Source organism: Lampetra fluviatilis, chromosome 7 (assembly GCF_964198595.1).
Source record: "Lampetra fluviatilis chromosome 7, kcLamFluv1.1, whole genome shotgun sequence".
Lineage (NCBI taxonomy): Eukaryota > Metazoa > Chordata > Hyperoartia > Petromyzontiformes > Petromyzontidae > Lampetra > Lampetra fluviatilis.
In genome coordinates this window covers 475389-489391 of record NC_136281.1, presented here as the reverse complement: position 1 = coordinate 489391, position 14003 = coordinate 475389, and the positions used below count along the sequence as shown (strand labels likewise).

The 14003-nt window shown below is 43.8% G+C and overlaps 1 protein-coding gene across 3 annotated transcripts in view; it reads left to right on the top strand.

Annotated features, from left to right (window-relative positions):
- ANAPC5 (anaphase promoting complex subunit 5) overlaps nucleotides 1-14003 on the top strand; it is a 28215-nt gene that overhangs the window by 3655 nt on the left and 10557 nt on the right. For all 3 annotated transcript variants that reach the window (XM_078858057.1, XM_078858058.1, XM_078858059.1), the window contains 13 exons: nucleotides 94-349; nucleotides 1372-1435; nucleotides 2853-2954; nucleotides 3325-3427; nucleotides 4014-4098; nucleotides 5487-5568; nucleotides 7768-7860; nucleotides 8239-8435; nucleotides 8736-8877; nucleotides 9074-9148; nucleotides 10662-10783; nucleotides 11560-11676; nucleotides 13730-13877. In XM_078858057.1, the coding sequence (XP_078714183.1) occupies nucleotides 94-349; nucleotides 1372-1435; nucleotides 2853-2954; nucleotides 3325-3427; nucleotides 4014-4098; nucleotides 5487-5568; nucleotides 7768-7860; nucleotides 8239-8435; nucleotides 8736-8877; nucleotides 9074-9148; nucleotides 10662-10783; nucleotides 11560-11676; nucleotides 13730-13877 (1586 nt within the window). The remainder of the gene's footprint in view (nucleotides 1-93; nucleotides 350-1371; nucleotides 1436-2852; nucleotides 2955-3324; nucleotides 3428-4013; nucleotides 4099-5486; nucleotides 5569-7767; nucleotides 7861-8238; nucleotides 8436-8735; nucleotides 8878-9073; nucleotides 9149-10661; nucleotides 10784-11559; nucleotides 11677-13729; nucleotides 13878-14003) is intronic.

The following is a 14003-nucleotide window of genomic DNA, read 5'->3' as shown; positions in this document are numbered from 1 at the left end:
TGTTACTTATCTCTGCATTTTATGAGGCTCAATGTGTGATGTTTTTATGTGTTTTTGTGTGTGCCTGTGTACATCTGGACACTTGTGGTATAGGCATGTTTGTGCGGCGAATGCTGTTGGCGTACAACCGCTTGTCGTTCGCTCAGACCAGACGGCTCTGTCATCAGCTGCGTAAATACTGGCAGGGCTACATTGGGGTCACTCAGGCCGACTCTGCAGTTGCTGGAGGTACAATGGAGGTCACAGCAGGCTCTGGGGAGGCAAGGACAGGCTCGTGGCTTGAGATGGAGGCCTCCGACAACGAAGACATTGGAGAAGGGCCCTCACGGGGAGATGAGCCTATGTCAGGGTGAGCCCAATTCGGTTATGTCTGTGAATTATAACTGACTGCATACCCAAGCAGACCTTATTTGGTTAAAAGGATATAAACAGGCATGGCACTAGCTAGATAAGAGATTGACAGTTGGGGTAAAGAGGACCTGGGGTTGGGTGGTCTTGCTCACAGTTCATGCCAACATTTTCATGTTTAGCCTCTGAGGGAGGATCATAAATGATACGACCGGGCAGCTCGTAGCAGAGAAGTGATGTTCAAAATAACAAGGCATCCTCTGGTTTAAACTGATATCGTGTGTAGCATAGACGGTGCATCTGCACATAATGTGGATTTGTTAACTCAACACCTAGTCCTGTCGTATGACAACATGCCAGGAATTCATGACGATTCCACATGGCCTGAAAGTACACCTAGTCTGGCACAAGCATCGTGCTGATACCTCTTCATCTTGGCAATTAGCGACTGCTATTATAATCTTCAGATATGTAACACTAGTGACACAGTAGTTGGAACACTGCAGTGTTGCCCGAACAACTTAAGTTTAATGCCTGTCTATGTACACTTGAACCTTCCCTGCTTCTCCCAGGCGAGCTCAGCTAGAGTTATAACTGAGGACACAAAGGTTATCAGATGAGTTCACGCCACTTGTTCTGAGTGTCCGAAAACAGAGGGTTGATAGGCCACGTAGGAGCCCAGTACTGAGCATCTAGACACTGCTGCTGAAGAGACTACGTCTCCATACATCTGCATGAGAATTGGGTTATATCATCGCCATTGAAAGGCAGTGGTGTCTAAACCATTACTTGAGAGCATCTTTCAACAAAGCTTGGAAGATGGCAGGTTGTCTTATCACCAGTTCTTGAGACGCTTGACTACCTACATCACTGCTTGAAAAAAAGACGAGCAAGGACGAGTGCTGCCACCACCATCATGTCGATGTGTTCTGAGTAAGCTCTAACCCCTCTTAACGAGCTTCAACATAACACTTTCTAGATACGCACTCATTAATACATCAATGTTTGTTGTGTGTCTTACAGCGATGACGATCTAGAAATGGATGCGTTATCTACAAGAAGAGCTGCATTCTTTCTAATACAGCAGGTGTGTACACGTATATGTCAGTCAATGCATTGAGCAAGCAGTCATTTTTGAGCTTCATAGACTCCATAACTTACTTTTATCATTATACTCCTTTAATTAACAAGCCATCTGCCATGTGCCTTATACCTCCACTTCTCTAACACAGATATGCATACGTTGCTCACTTCACCGTTGTGTATGGTGAATATGTCTGATGTATGTGCTGATTATGTGAATGGCACGTGAACGAAAATTGTGGTGTCATACAAAATGTGATGCACATTTCATGAGACGTTGATCACAGTAATATAACATATGAAACCATTCACCCCACATCATACTGTGATTTTGGTGGCAAGCGCTGATCTATTTTGGCGTAGTACTGTCTAAAGCCACGAAGAAGTTAAACGTCAGAAAGAGTATTGTCGTATATCAATGTTCAATGACGTGGCATGGCAACGTGGTGTAATCTATTGTAGTGAGTACGCATATATCCAGCTTGATGGCACTCGCAGATTGTTCAGCTCAAACTGAAAGATAATGGTAATAGTGAGTCTCGGTGCTGTGTCCTGGCTTCTCTTTCAACACTCAATGTTTCTCTTTGCTGTTTGCCCACATCACTCACTTCACACACTTCCAGTTCTGTATCTCCACCTATCTAATGCCATACATCACCGGAATGCACCTTTTTCCACTTCTTTCCATGTGGCTGAGTGTTCAATAATGTATGTATGTTATTGAATTTTTTAAATCCTTTATATTAAGTTCGCTTGCTTGCTTACGACTGTGCAAATCTTTCGGTCGTTTTTTAACCCACTTCCCATGATTCATTCGAGCTGACATTTTCCACACAGACTCGTTTTGCGTGACAATTACTGTTCGTGAAAATTTTTTTCCAAAATTTTACACTTTTTAGGACAAAAATATTATATTTAATGACCAATTGCTTAATGGTGCAATGCAATCATCTGACCCATAGGTGGCAGCCATCTCAAGCCAGAGAACGAGAGGACTCTAGCCGCCACGCATATAAAGGATTTATAGTGAAAAACTTTGTTTTTACGGGTTATACTTGTTCACACCACTCAAAACCAACCATGCTTATCAGAGGTGCGATAATTGGAGGTGCAATAATGATGCGTCCTTAATTAGTGTCTGTCGGGACACGTGGAGCAGGAGCTGTGTGGAGTGAGAGGTGGGAGATATTGAACATTGTGCGAGACAGAGGGACACCACAGGTGACCTATGGAGGGAGAACAAGTTACCTATCATGTGTATCACAATGGATTACAGGTCAATTTCCATGCTCTGCTGTGCACGTTATCAGTACCTTGGAGATTGACATACCATTGCATTAGATTGTTTATAATGACCATGGTGTGATTTACGCTGCCATGGTATGACATTGTGCTGCGCTGTTATGCTGCATCATATACAGGCTGACCTAGTGCAGAGAGCAGACGGGGCAGCGCTGGCACCCCGTGACCTACACGCACGACTTTCCAGCCTACTGAGGGCAAACCCGGACTGCGATGAGGCTGTGAGTACAAACCACTATCAGTCATTATTGGCATCCTGAACATATGTTGTCATTATCGTTAAGAGTATGTCTCCTTGCACTGTACATCTTACTAAAAATATTTATGCATAAAAACCTCAGTTTCTATTTTTAGGATGTTTTTGCATTGAAATCTTTGGCCAATTTTTATTTTTACGTAGTTGTTTTTCTCTGGAATGACCAGAGAAAATCCATACATACAAGGGGTTAACATTCACAGATTTGCACAGATGAGTATCGAACCCATGATGATATCTACAAGATTCACCAACTCAACCAGAGTGGATTCATCAACCTCCAAGACACGCATCCCTATGTTAAAACATGCACGTGTGTGTTTCTGGTAATGCAGCACCTGGTGTCGTGCCTGAATGCCGTCCGTGTGCGGGACACCTTGTCATCCCTGCACTCCCTGCACCACTACTACGATCGCGCCACACTCAGCACATCAGGCGGTGAGCCCAAGCACCCTTTTGCTCAACAGAGGGTATAGGTTCTGTTCCTATGATTTCCACTTCTTTATCAGAATCACCAATAGCTGCTGTATTCTGGGTATAAAGTAGAATTTTAATCAACAACAATTCATTTTTCTCCTCCTTGTATATCTGTCAGTAAAATCATATCCGTAGCTCCTAGGTTTGGCCCTGAACCTCGATATACTGAAGACACACTCTTATTTTACCATATAATTTACATTTGCTGAGGATTCATATGTAAAATTAATTAGTAACATGCACCCATCCGTAAGCATCCAGCAGCGATCATCTCTATTGGTGGAAATGAATATTTTGTATGGCAGGAAGCCAACTTCTCAGTCGGTCTGATTAGCACCAGTTAGGTCCCATAGGATCTTCTGCTTGTCATTGATCAGCTGTGCTGTAGTCTGTCATTGTTTGCAGCAATATATTTTTCACTCAGGGCTGAATTGTATCTTGTGCTGTAGACGTATGTGACGTACTGTGTTGTGGTTATGTGCATTGTTTTGTATTATTAAGTAGTGGCGTGCTGTGCGATGGCGTTGTGTGCCACGTGCTATTGCAGGAGGCGTGGAGCCCCGGGGAAGTGCCCTGAATCCACGCTACGCAGCTCTTAACATGGCCGCCCTACACTCCTTCTTTGGACACCTGTGAGTGCAGCTCCTTTTAGATAAAAAAAAAAACGAATTACAATAGAGCTTTTTCCCCCACCTCTAGAATTATAATATTGATAAAGGTGGCACTTTAATTGGAGAAATCAACTCACAATTGCTAGAGTGTGAGTTCATTATATAATTACAATAAACCCCTCCCCCGCCTCTGATCTCTGCACCTGATTGGGTCAGTGATGATTTCGTCCTGCTCTATTTAAGACCGGAAGCAGGTGGATTGCTTCACTATTCTGGCAAATCACCTGATGATGCTGGATGTAATTACCAGTGAAACGTCGTACTCAAATTGTAAATGTCGTGGATTTACTCTCCAACACACGAGTGGGCTGAAGTAGTAACTAATTGCCGTTTTGTTTACCTGACAAATCCCTTACTAATTGCTGTATCGGGTGGTGGAGGGTTATGACACATTTCTACTTACGTGATCTAACCCAAAAACCTTTATTATGAATAATATTGGTCGCGAAAGCCTACGTGTTAAACTGACCAAAATAGTATTTCTGGCTATTGTGTTAAAGGTCTGGAGCAGGGCATGTTGATGTCTAATTACCATGCCAGGTTTCAGACCCCACAGGGTCTCTGCTACTGACACACACAAAAAAGCTCGTGATCTCATGGTAAAGTTTTGCAATCTTTGGGCAGAGCCATAAGGCGTGGGATGTTTGTACCATGCCTAGAGGTCACCTTGGACAGTCTGGTGAGACCTCCATAAATTTAGCTTTTTTCTCGGTCGTCAAGTGTGCTCCACGTATTAATTTAAACTGGGAAGAGCTCTTGGGCCGGCTCTTGCGGCTCGCCTTGAACCATGTTAGTCTTCTGTATTCGTTATTCCAACCCCTTCGGTGTCGCTTTCGATTAAATGTCTTTCGAACTTCTGCCATTTCAAGTCAATTCGATATTTATTTATCACATGGAGAATCCCATTTAGCCAATTTCCCAGCTAGAATCATTGGCAAATGGCTGCAGCCACTAACAACAGAGTTACTGTGAGGGCAGAGAGGAGCCCAGCCAACAGCCAGCCAGGAAAGTCAAGGCATAGATTATGTTTAATAGTAGTACGAGTTAAGTTCTGAGGAGTTTAAACATTTACCGTAATTGAAATAATGCAGTGGTTTTGCTGATTTCATATGCTGATGACCGATGTTAACATGAGGCAGACTGTGGAATGATCCATCCGTATATTCATGTTCTTGGTCAGTTGACTCTTGTGTTTTTATGTTGTGCTTTCCACACAAGTAGATCTATTTTTAGCAATTATCACTTTTTTGGTCAAATTAATGAGTAGCCAAATATCATTGTTAATTAAAATTACAACTCGGTGTCATATGCATTCTTGATACACGTGTTGTGCTATTGGGCGACTGCAGGGATGAAGCGAGGCTGGCCCTGCAGGAGTCCATCAGCAAAGCAGAAGGGCAGAACGACCAAGTGTGTCTCCAGCACTGCCTGGTGAGGACCTTGCGCTTATGTTTGGTGGGAGCTGTTGATCTTGACGAGAGGGGTGCGCGTGTAAGAACATATTTGCGTAATACCACCTCAGTGGGCTTTGTCTGGTCGGATGGGGATGGTTTGGTTTTTCTTTTATGTTTTTGGGTGATTTGTTTACCTTTCTTGTACTTTACACTCCTATCATGTTTTGTATTATTTTGTTTTTATATTCTTTGGATCTTTCTGTAAAGTTACCTAGATAGGTTCAAAGAAAATAACAAAAAACTATGATGTTTCGATCACCGAAATACCCAAAGAATATGAATTCCTGCAGTCACGAAAGCTTTAAGTTATTGTTTTGTTGTTGTAACATTCTTACCGCCCCGACTGGACATCTGTGAAGAAGAGCTTATATTCTTGGTTCTTTCGGTAAAGTCACGTAGATAGAAAAAAAAATCTAAATTAAAAGCAAAAAACCCACAACGTTTCGATCGCAACATAAGCGGTCTTCTTCAGGTGGAGAGAAAAGAGGGGGGCAAGCTTCCAAATGCAGCTGCTCATAAGGGCTCCAGAGTGAGTGGGCGGGGGAAAGGGCTGTTTGAGAGACAGGGGGAGAGAAAGGGGTGGGGCAGAGATGGGGGGGAGGAGAGAGGGGTAGAGATGGGAGGGGGGGAATTGCACCTCGCTACGCCCATCCACACTGCTGACGGTAGTAGTTGACAAGAAAACACAAATTCAAATCATGACCCAAAGTGGTTGATGACATCTTTCCAATGATTGCTGAGTTTAAAACCGTCGTCTCGGTTGAAATTGTGTTTGTGTCTGTTTCTATGGATGGCTTCGTGAATTAATCTTTGTTGATAGCCAGTCAGCTTGCAAAGTACCATCGTTTTAGAGAAATCTATTTCATGTGAGCCAGCCGCATTAAAGTAATGGTCAGCTATGGCAGAAGTATTGGTCCTGCCGTGTTTCAGATCTGTCTTGTGTTCATGAACACGGTCCGAGACATGTCGTTTGGTTTCCCCAATGTAACTGCTGCCGCAAGTACAGCTAAGTTTGTAGACGCCGGGATATTGCATGTCAGGGATCTTGTCCTTCACAGATGGGATCAGGTCACAAATTTTGTGTACTGTGTTAAATCAGACCTGGATCTTGTGTTTGTTCTAATTTTTTAAAATCTTTTTGGTTATCCCTGCTATGTAAGGTAAGGTGATGGTTTTGATTGGATCTTCAGATGGCTCCTTCCTCACGGTTGGGTCGATGGCTTTGCGGATTGTGTAGTCAGAGTATCCATTTGCCTTGAGAGCCCGGTGTACATATTTGAGTTCACTGGTCAGGTGTTCATGGACGGAGATACATTGAGCTCTACGGTGTAGCGTTTTGATGAGGGAATTCTTCCGGGATGGATGGTGGTGGGAGTCAGGTTTTAGGTAGGCATCAGTATGGGTTACTTTCCTGTAGACAGTGGCTCATTGAGCCATCTGGTCTCCTTTTGATTAAAACATCCAAGAAGGGTAACATGCCATCCTTTTCTACCTCCATGGTAAATTTGATTGCTGGGTGAATGGAATTGATGTGGTTGAGAAATTGTTTCAGAGCCGGTCGGCCATGTGGCCAGATGACAAACGTGTCATCCATGTACCTCTTCCAGAACAGAGAAACTACATAGAAACTACATAGAAACTAACGAGCAAATCACCTGGGGACAGTGAGATGTCTTTAATTGACGATACCAGGTGAGGTTAAGAACAGAAGAGGTGGTCTTACCAGTGAATGGCTGCAAGGTCTCAGACAGATATCGGGCCAGTTTGTAGGTGGAAATAGAAGTTTAAATGGTCATCGGATTCGTCCAATATAAATACATATTCTGAGTCTAATTCAATATGCCTGTTGGGTGCTGCCAAGGCTATGAAACATGTACAGTATAGGACTATGTATGTAGGTGCACATGTACACAATATACTTTTTTTTTAGATAAGCCAGTGTTAATGACGAGGGTGTTGACTTTTTTGCTTGTGTGCCGCTGTCAATGTGACCATTTAAACTTCTATTTTCAATGAAAATATTAAACTCGATGGCAGTTTGATTCCCACCAGTTTCAAGAGTGCAGTTGTGTGTAATTTTATGTGTATGAAACATTACCGCAAATGTTTTTTTGCGTGTAATGTTGGTGTCAGTGGGTGCTGTGAAAGTCGTGCCCATATGTGTGCGTATACTCAGAGCCTGCTGGCACACCTGGAACGAGCGCGCGGGGTGCGCTGCGTGTCCCAGCTGGAGCTGTCGGTGCGGAAAGCCAGCCAGGTCGGCCTATCGGTGAGTGCCGGGATGCCACGCATCAGTGGCGCTTACTTCGTAAGTCAGTTGAGCCAAGCAAAAGCACCCTGATAGAATCACACGCAATTATAGAAACCTTTTGTCTTTTTTCCTTCTCAACTTTGCTGTCGGTGTCATTCGGTGAGATGAAATTTCCATTGATAACTCGGTCACCATAAAAATATGTTGTTTTCTCCAGAAAATAATTGAACAAGAGACAATAATTGATGTGGAGTATACACTGAGATTGTGTGGTGTGCTTATAACGCATACATGTGATGTCCCTGTTCGCTGTAGTATTATCACGTGTAAGCAGCATTTTGACGTGGTGTGGAATGGTTTGAGTTGACGTGGTGTGTTCTGTTGTTTTGCATCCAGCTGACAAGTTGGCTGGGAGTGCAGGCGTTGGTGTGTGCGCGGGCGAGCCTGGGTGTGCGTCCCAGTGTGCTTCTCCGATCACTGAGCGAGGCGGAGAGGGTTGGGGGTCGTGCCCAGCACGCCATGTCGGCGCTTGCACAGCGGAAACTCAACAACAGCGCCCTGAAGACAGCACTCTGGAACCTTTATGGGAAAAGGTGGGTGGATATGATGACTCGTTTTCCTGTGTGCAGAGAGAATCACTTTGCTCTTAGGTGCTTCATAATGGATACTTATGTAAGGGGTATATTCATTTGTGTGCTAATTGTATGCATTTTCCGTGACTTGCGCAAATCTGTGTGTGCTCACAGCCTTTGTTTTTGTCTCTATTTTAACACAAGTATTACTTTGTCAACACGTAAATATGATAACACTTAAAGATTTTACTTAGTATTTACCTGCATATGGCTTCTATACTAAAATACTCACTTTTTCTGTGTACGGTGCACGGTATGCAGTGTGATGGCGTGTCAACAGGCCCAGCGCATGGTGTGCTACAAGCCGGTGGTAGACTTCCCATCAACGCACGGGCCCGGGGAAACCAACACTGAGGCACTGTGTGTGGCCCTGTGCCATCTTGCCAGGCTACATGCGCATCAGGTAAGTTCATTAATATATGTGTGTGTAGAAGGGAAGGGTTTAATTGCTGCTCAAGTAACAGTACCCACCAACATGCCCATTCAGTGGTTTAAAATAACAATGTACCAAGTCCACTGGACAACACAAGACAGGGTGTCATTTTAACTCACATACTTGTTTGTTTGCTGTATAACTGCCTGTGTACTTGTTTTACCAGGGCCTGTACCAGGCCTCTATGGAGGTCATCGACTATGCCCGGGAGAAGTTCCCCCACGACACACACGTTTCTCGGGTAATTATTCTGTAATTTACAGCACTTTGTCTGAACTAACTGTTTTTATTTTACCAAGTAGGGCCGACTGAGCTATACAGCTGTTTTTCAGAAGCGACCTGGTCACAAATGATAGCTCAAATGATCACTTCCACTTACTAATGAGAATGGTACGTAATATTATAGCACATGCAGGCTTCTCCTAGCTCTCTGTCTCTCACAGTCCCGTGATGCAACATTCCATCGAGAGCACCTGCACATGAGCTGCTTTCATCGTCCCATCTCTGTGGTGGATGTTCCCTAAGGCGTGTTCCTTTTGCCACCACTCCGTTGTTAGCATGTCTTGTCCAAACCCCCTTACTTCTCGTTAAAGTGCATATGATTCATGTGTTTTCTCTAATCCGTGTGTTCCTCTTCACATCAGCATCCTATCAAACAGCATGTATTTATGCATTTTTGTGCCCTTTTCAGTTAGTTTCCATTTCTTTTGTCATTTGCCACTGTACTCCACTGTCCAGTGTAGAGTTGTCCATGATTTTCTTATTGCAATTTCACTGTCATGAAAACTTAAATTAACGTGAAAATAATGTGCTACGATAAGTTTTACTTGAATGACACATCAATTGAATGACACGTCAATTGAATGGCGTTACATTTTGTTTCCTTTTCAAATGAATCCTGCAATGCCAGGTGGGAGCATTATAAAATTCCCTGACAGGGAGATGTTATTTGTATTTATATTTCTTACACAATGTGTTAATACGTTTTATTATTGGTATACCTCGTCATGCTTACGCTTAAACATGAGCGTGCATATGTTGAGTAAATGTGCATTCATTTGTGAAATTAACATTTATGGGGGAGCAAGGGCACAGTGGTTTACACACGGTTAAGAGCTCCGTAACCTGAGTTCAATTCCCGATAATGGCTAATATCAGTGGCAAGTGATGTCAGAACTGCTTCAAGCCCCCCTTCAATAACCCAACTCGTGTGTTCCATTATGGTCCAACAACATCCATAATCGAGTCAGTGTCAGGAGGTCTTGGAGTGACTTAGTGCTGTAAATCGTTGTATTATACCACATTTGTGACTTTACCTTGAAAAGTATCTCTTTGCTGTGAAGAAGGGCAATTGCCTGAAACACTTTTTTTGTTCTTTTTAAGGCAGTGTTATTGATAAATATGTGCTGAGTTTTGTTGAAGTGTGTTAGTGTGCTTTCCACTTATGGGGAGCTGTAGTGTAGCGGTTTAGCGCACTGCACTCCCGACCCGGTGAAAAGGGTTCGAATCCCGCTCATGGCCAACACCAGTAACGATTATCTGAACGAGTTCTGGGCCTCCCATAACTGGTCGACACCTCAAATGAGTACCTGGTAGGATGTGTAAACATCGCCACTTGGGAGACAAAGGCGACCAGGCATGGTGATGGCCACCCACCTCGTTTGACGTGCCGGTCTTCATAGGTACTCGCTAACAGCACTTGCTCCAATGGTATTTTGAGGCTAAAACAGGTCATCTTTGTTTTTTTGCGCTAGTTGTGGAAGCTGGTAGAGCTAGCTGTGAGTGTGCAACGTGAGGTGAGAGCGGGCCGTCCCCACGTCGCAGAGGCGCTCATCCCACACATCACAGCCCTCAACCCTGCCGAGGGCATGTACAGGTACAGCACAGGCGTTTACGCCACAGTGTCGCTGCGTTTTGTACGAGCCACTCGTTATGCAGACTGCTATGCACGCCCGTGTAAAGTGGGTGCATATATCTATGGGTGCAATTAAAATGTATTTAGGAGGCACTAATGTGTTTTCTCCTGCTTTAGTTTCAAATTAGGAGAGGGAGAAAATTAGAAGGGGGTAAGAATGATGTAAGGTCACTGTTTACACAAAGGTGGTTAAATCTCCAGCACACCTCCATTTGAAACACAATTTTAAAAATGTGAGTCCTGTGCTATTGGTGTTGTGTGTGAGGTATTATGTGCTATATATCAATGCTTTTCTGAATAAGTGGTATGCCGCATGTGGCTTTAGTTGGGCTGTACATATGGGCTATTAAAATATTCTGCACATGCTTGTCCATATTTCTGTGTGCTGTGTTCTGTGTATGCTATATTGTGCATGTGTCGTGCATGCTGTATTGTGCTGTGTGCATGGTGTGCTATATATATTCACTTTGTGTGGTGCATGAAACGCTGTGCTGGTGTTTTGTGTGGATAAGTATTATATGCTATGTGCGTTGCTCTGTGTATAGTATGTACCGAATAACGTGTACATATGTATGCGTGTCATATCATACTTGTGTTGTATACTTGCTGTATTGGGTTGTTTCACGTGCATGGTATTCTGTATATGTAGTACTGTGCCATGTTTGTGTGTTGATGCATGTACACTTGGCTCGCACACCATGATGTGTGCGTTATTTTCGTGTGCCGCATGCGTGCAGCCAGGTGAACGTGCTGAGAGCACAGGGCCGTCTACTGGAGTGTGCACAGCTCCTGCAGACTCTCATGAGACTGTGCGAGGAAAACCGACTTGGGTACACACCCGAGCTGCACACCAAGTGAGAGTCGTGTGTGCTGCTTGTGGACGTGGAGCATACAAGTTTTGACCGCAGTGTACCCGAGTTTAGCTGACCTAGGGTCAAAGCCAGATAACACTAACATAGCAAAGCAGCAACCTGCATATGCAAACACCATACACACACATTCGTGAATGTTACACACCTAAACATATCCACGGATCAACATCTCTTGTATACAATTATCACAGCTGATTGGTGTAAATGGAAGCAGAGGCCACATTTAACTTTCAGAGATTTCACCTAGTATGTTTGGAATTTACGACAACTGTTTAATTAGAGCATATATAGGCATTGATCCACTATTAACACATGGTCAGACTGACTCAAACCATTATCTCACAGGTCCTTTGATACCACTTGCCAGTAACGTCACACAGAACCTGTAGCAGCATTTGGCTAACAGAGCCAGTGGCATCACATGACTCACACATAGCTGGTGACATGATTTGACTCACACAGAGCTGGTGACATGATTTGACACATAGAGCTGGTGACATGATTTGACTCACACAGAGCTGGTGACATGATTTAACAATGGGATTGACTGATGTCCCTTGACTGTCACACAAAGCTTCGAATGTTACTTGACAGGGTCTGTGACATCACTTGACTATTACACAAAACCTGTGAAGGAACCTGTGGCATCACTGATGCAGAGCTTGTGACATCACAAGACAATCGCCATCCTCGATGGCGTTCAAAACCACGTGGAGTGGATTTCCAATGACCTCGTAACAACTTGGTAAACTCTGTCAGCTGTCTGTATGGTGACCTTGCAGTGAAAGAAATCCACATGATGCACAGAAGAATCTTGACTTAAAGCTTTCGTGACTGCAGGAATTCATATTATTTTGGTCTTTCGGTAAAGTCACGTAGATAGAAAAAATAATAACAATAAAATAATAAAAATGAGAATTAATTGAATGAAAAATATGTTTTATTTTTCATTGACTTTATGCATGTCATATCATACAAATAATAACAATAAAATAATAAAAATGAAAATTAATTGAATGAAAATATTTTTTATTTTTCATTGACTTTAAAATAAGAAATATTTTTCATTCACTTTATTTGCATTTTTATTATTTTATTGTTATAATTTTTTCTATCTACATGACTTTACCGAACGACCCAAAGAATATGCACAGAAAACTTGCCCTGTTATTTGTTAAATTTATTTTAATAAATTCCTTCCATTTGTAACACAATGAAATGCCATGTTACACTCATATTTTCTTCCTCTGCAGATGTATGCAGAGCTGAGTTAGAAGGGCCATCATGAATGATATTGCGATGCATCAATCAGAATGCTTTATTGTTTCATGACATGATGCCAATGGCACAAATTGGAATACAATTAAGAAAATAAAATCACAGTGATTGGAACCAAATTTGGAAACAATCATCAGAACAGCGCTGTGTTCAGAAGTTGCAGTAGTTCTTCCGTCTCCCTGCACGTCGGCGCTAATCCACAGGAGTTTGTTTTATCTCCCTGCTGCGCAGCGCTAATCCACAGGAGTTTGTTTTATCTCCCTGCTGCACGTCAGCGCTAATCCACAGGAGTTTGTTTTATCTCCCTGCTGCGCAGCGCTAATCCACAGGAGTTTGTTTTATCTCCCTGCTGCACGTCAGCGCTAATCCACAGGAGTTTGTTTTATCTCCCTGCTGCACGTCGGCACTAATCCACAGGAGTTTGTTTTATCTCCCTGCTGCACGTCGGCGCTAATCCACAGGAGTTTGTTTTATCTCCCTGCTGCGCAGCGCTAATCCACAGGAGTTTGTTTTATCTCCCTGCTGCGCAGCGCTAATCCACAGGAGTTTGTTTTATCTCCCTGCTGCGCAGCGCTAATCCACAGGAGTTTGTTTTATCTCCCTGCTGCGCAGCGCTAATCCACAGGAGTTTGTTTTATCTCCCTGCTGCACGTCGGCACTAATCCACAGGAGTTTGTTTTATCTCCCTGCTGCACGTCGGCGCTAATCCACAGGAGTTTGTTTTATCTCCCTGCTGCACGTCGGCACTAATCCACAGGAGTTTGCTGGCGCTGGGGGAGGTGCACGTGGCGTGCGGGAGCCCCGAGCGCGCCGTGCCCCTGCTGCTGCGAGCCTTGCAGGAGGCGCGCACTCAGCACGCCCACGGGCTGCTCAGCAGCGCGGCTGTCAGCCTGGCACACGCACAGGTAGGCATAGCGGTGGCGTCGTGTGGTTGTGATGTGCCCGGGTGCAGTTGTGCGTCCCTGCACACTCACGTGCTATGCTTATGAGGTATGGGCTGCAGGGCACACTGTGGTCATGTTTTCATGATC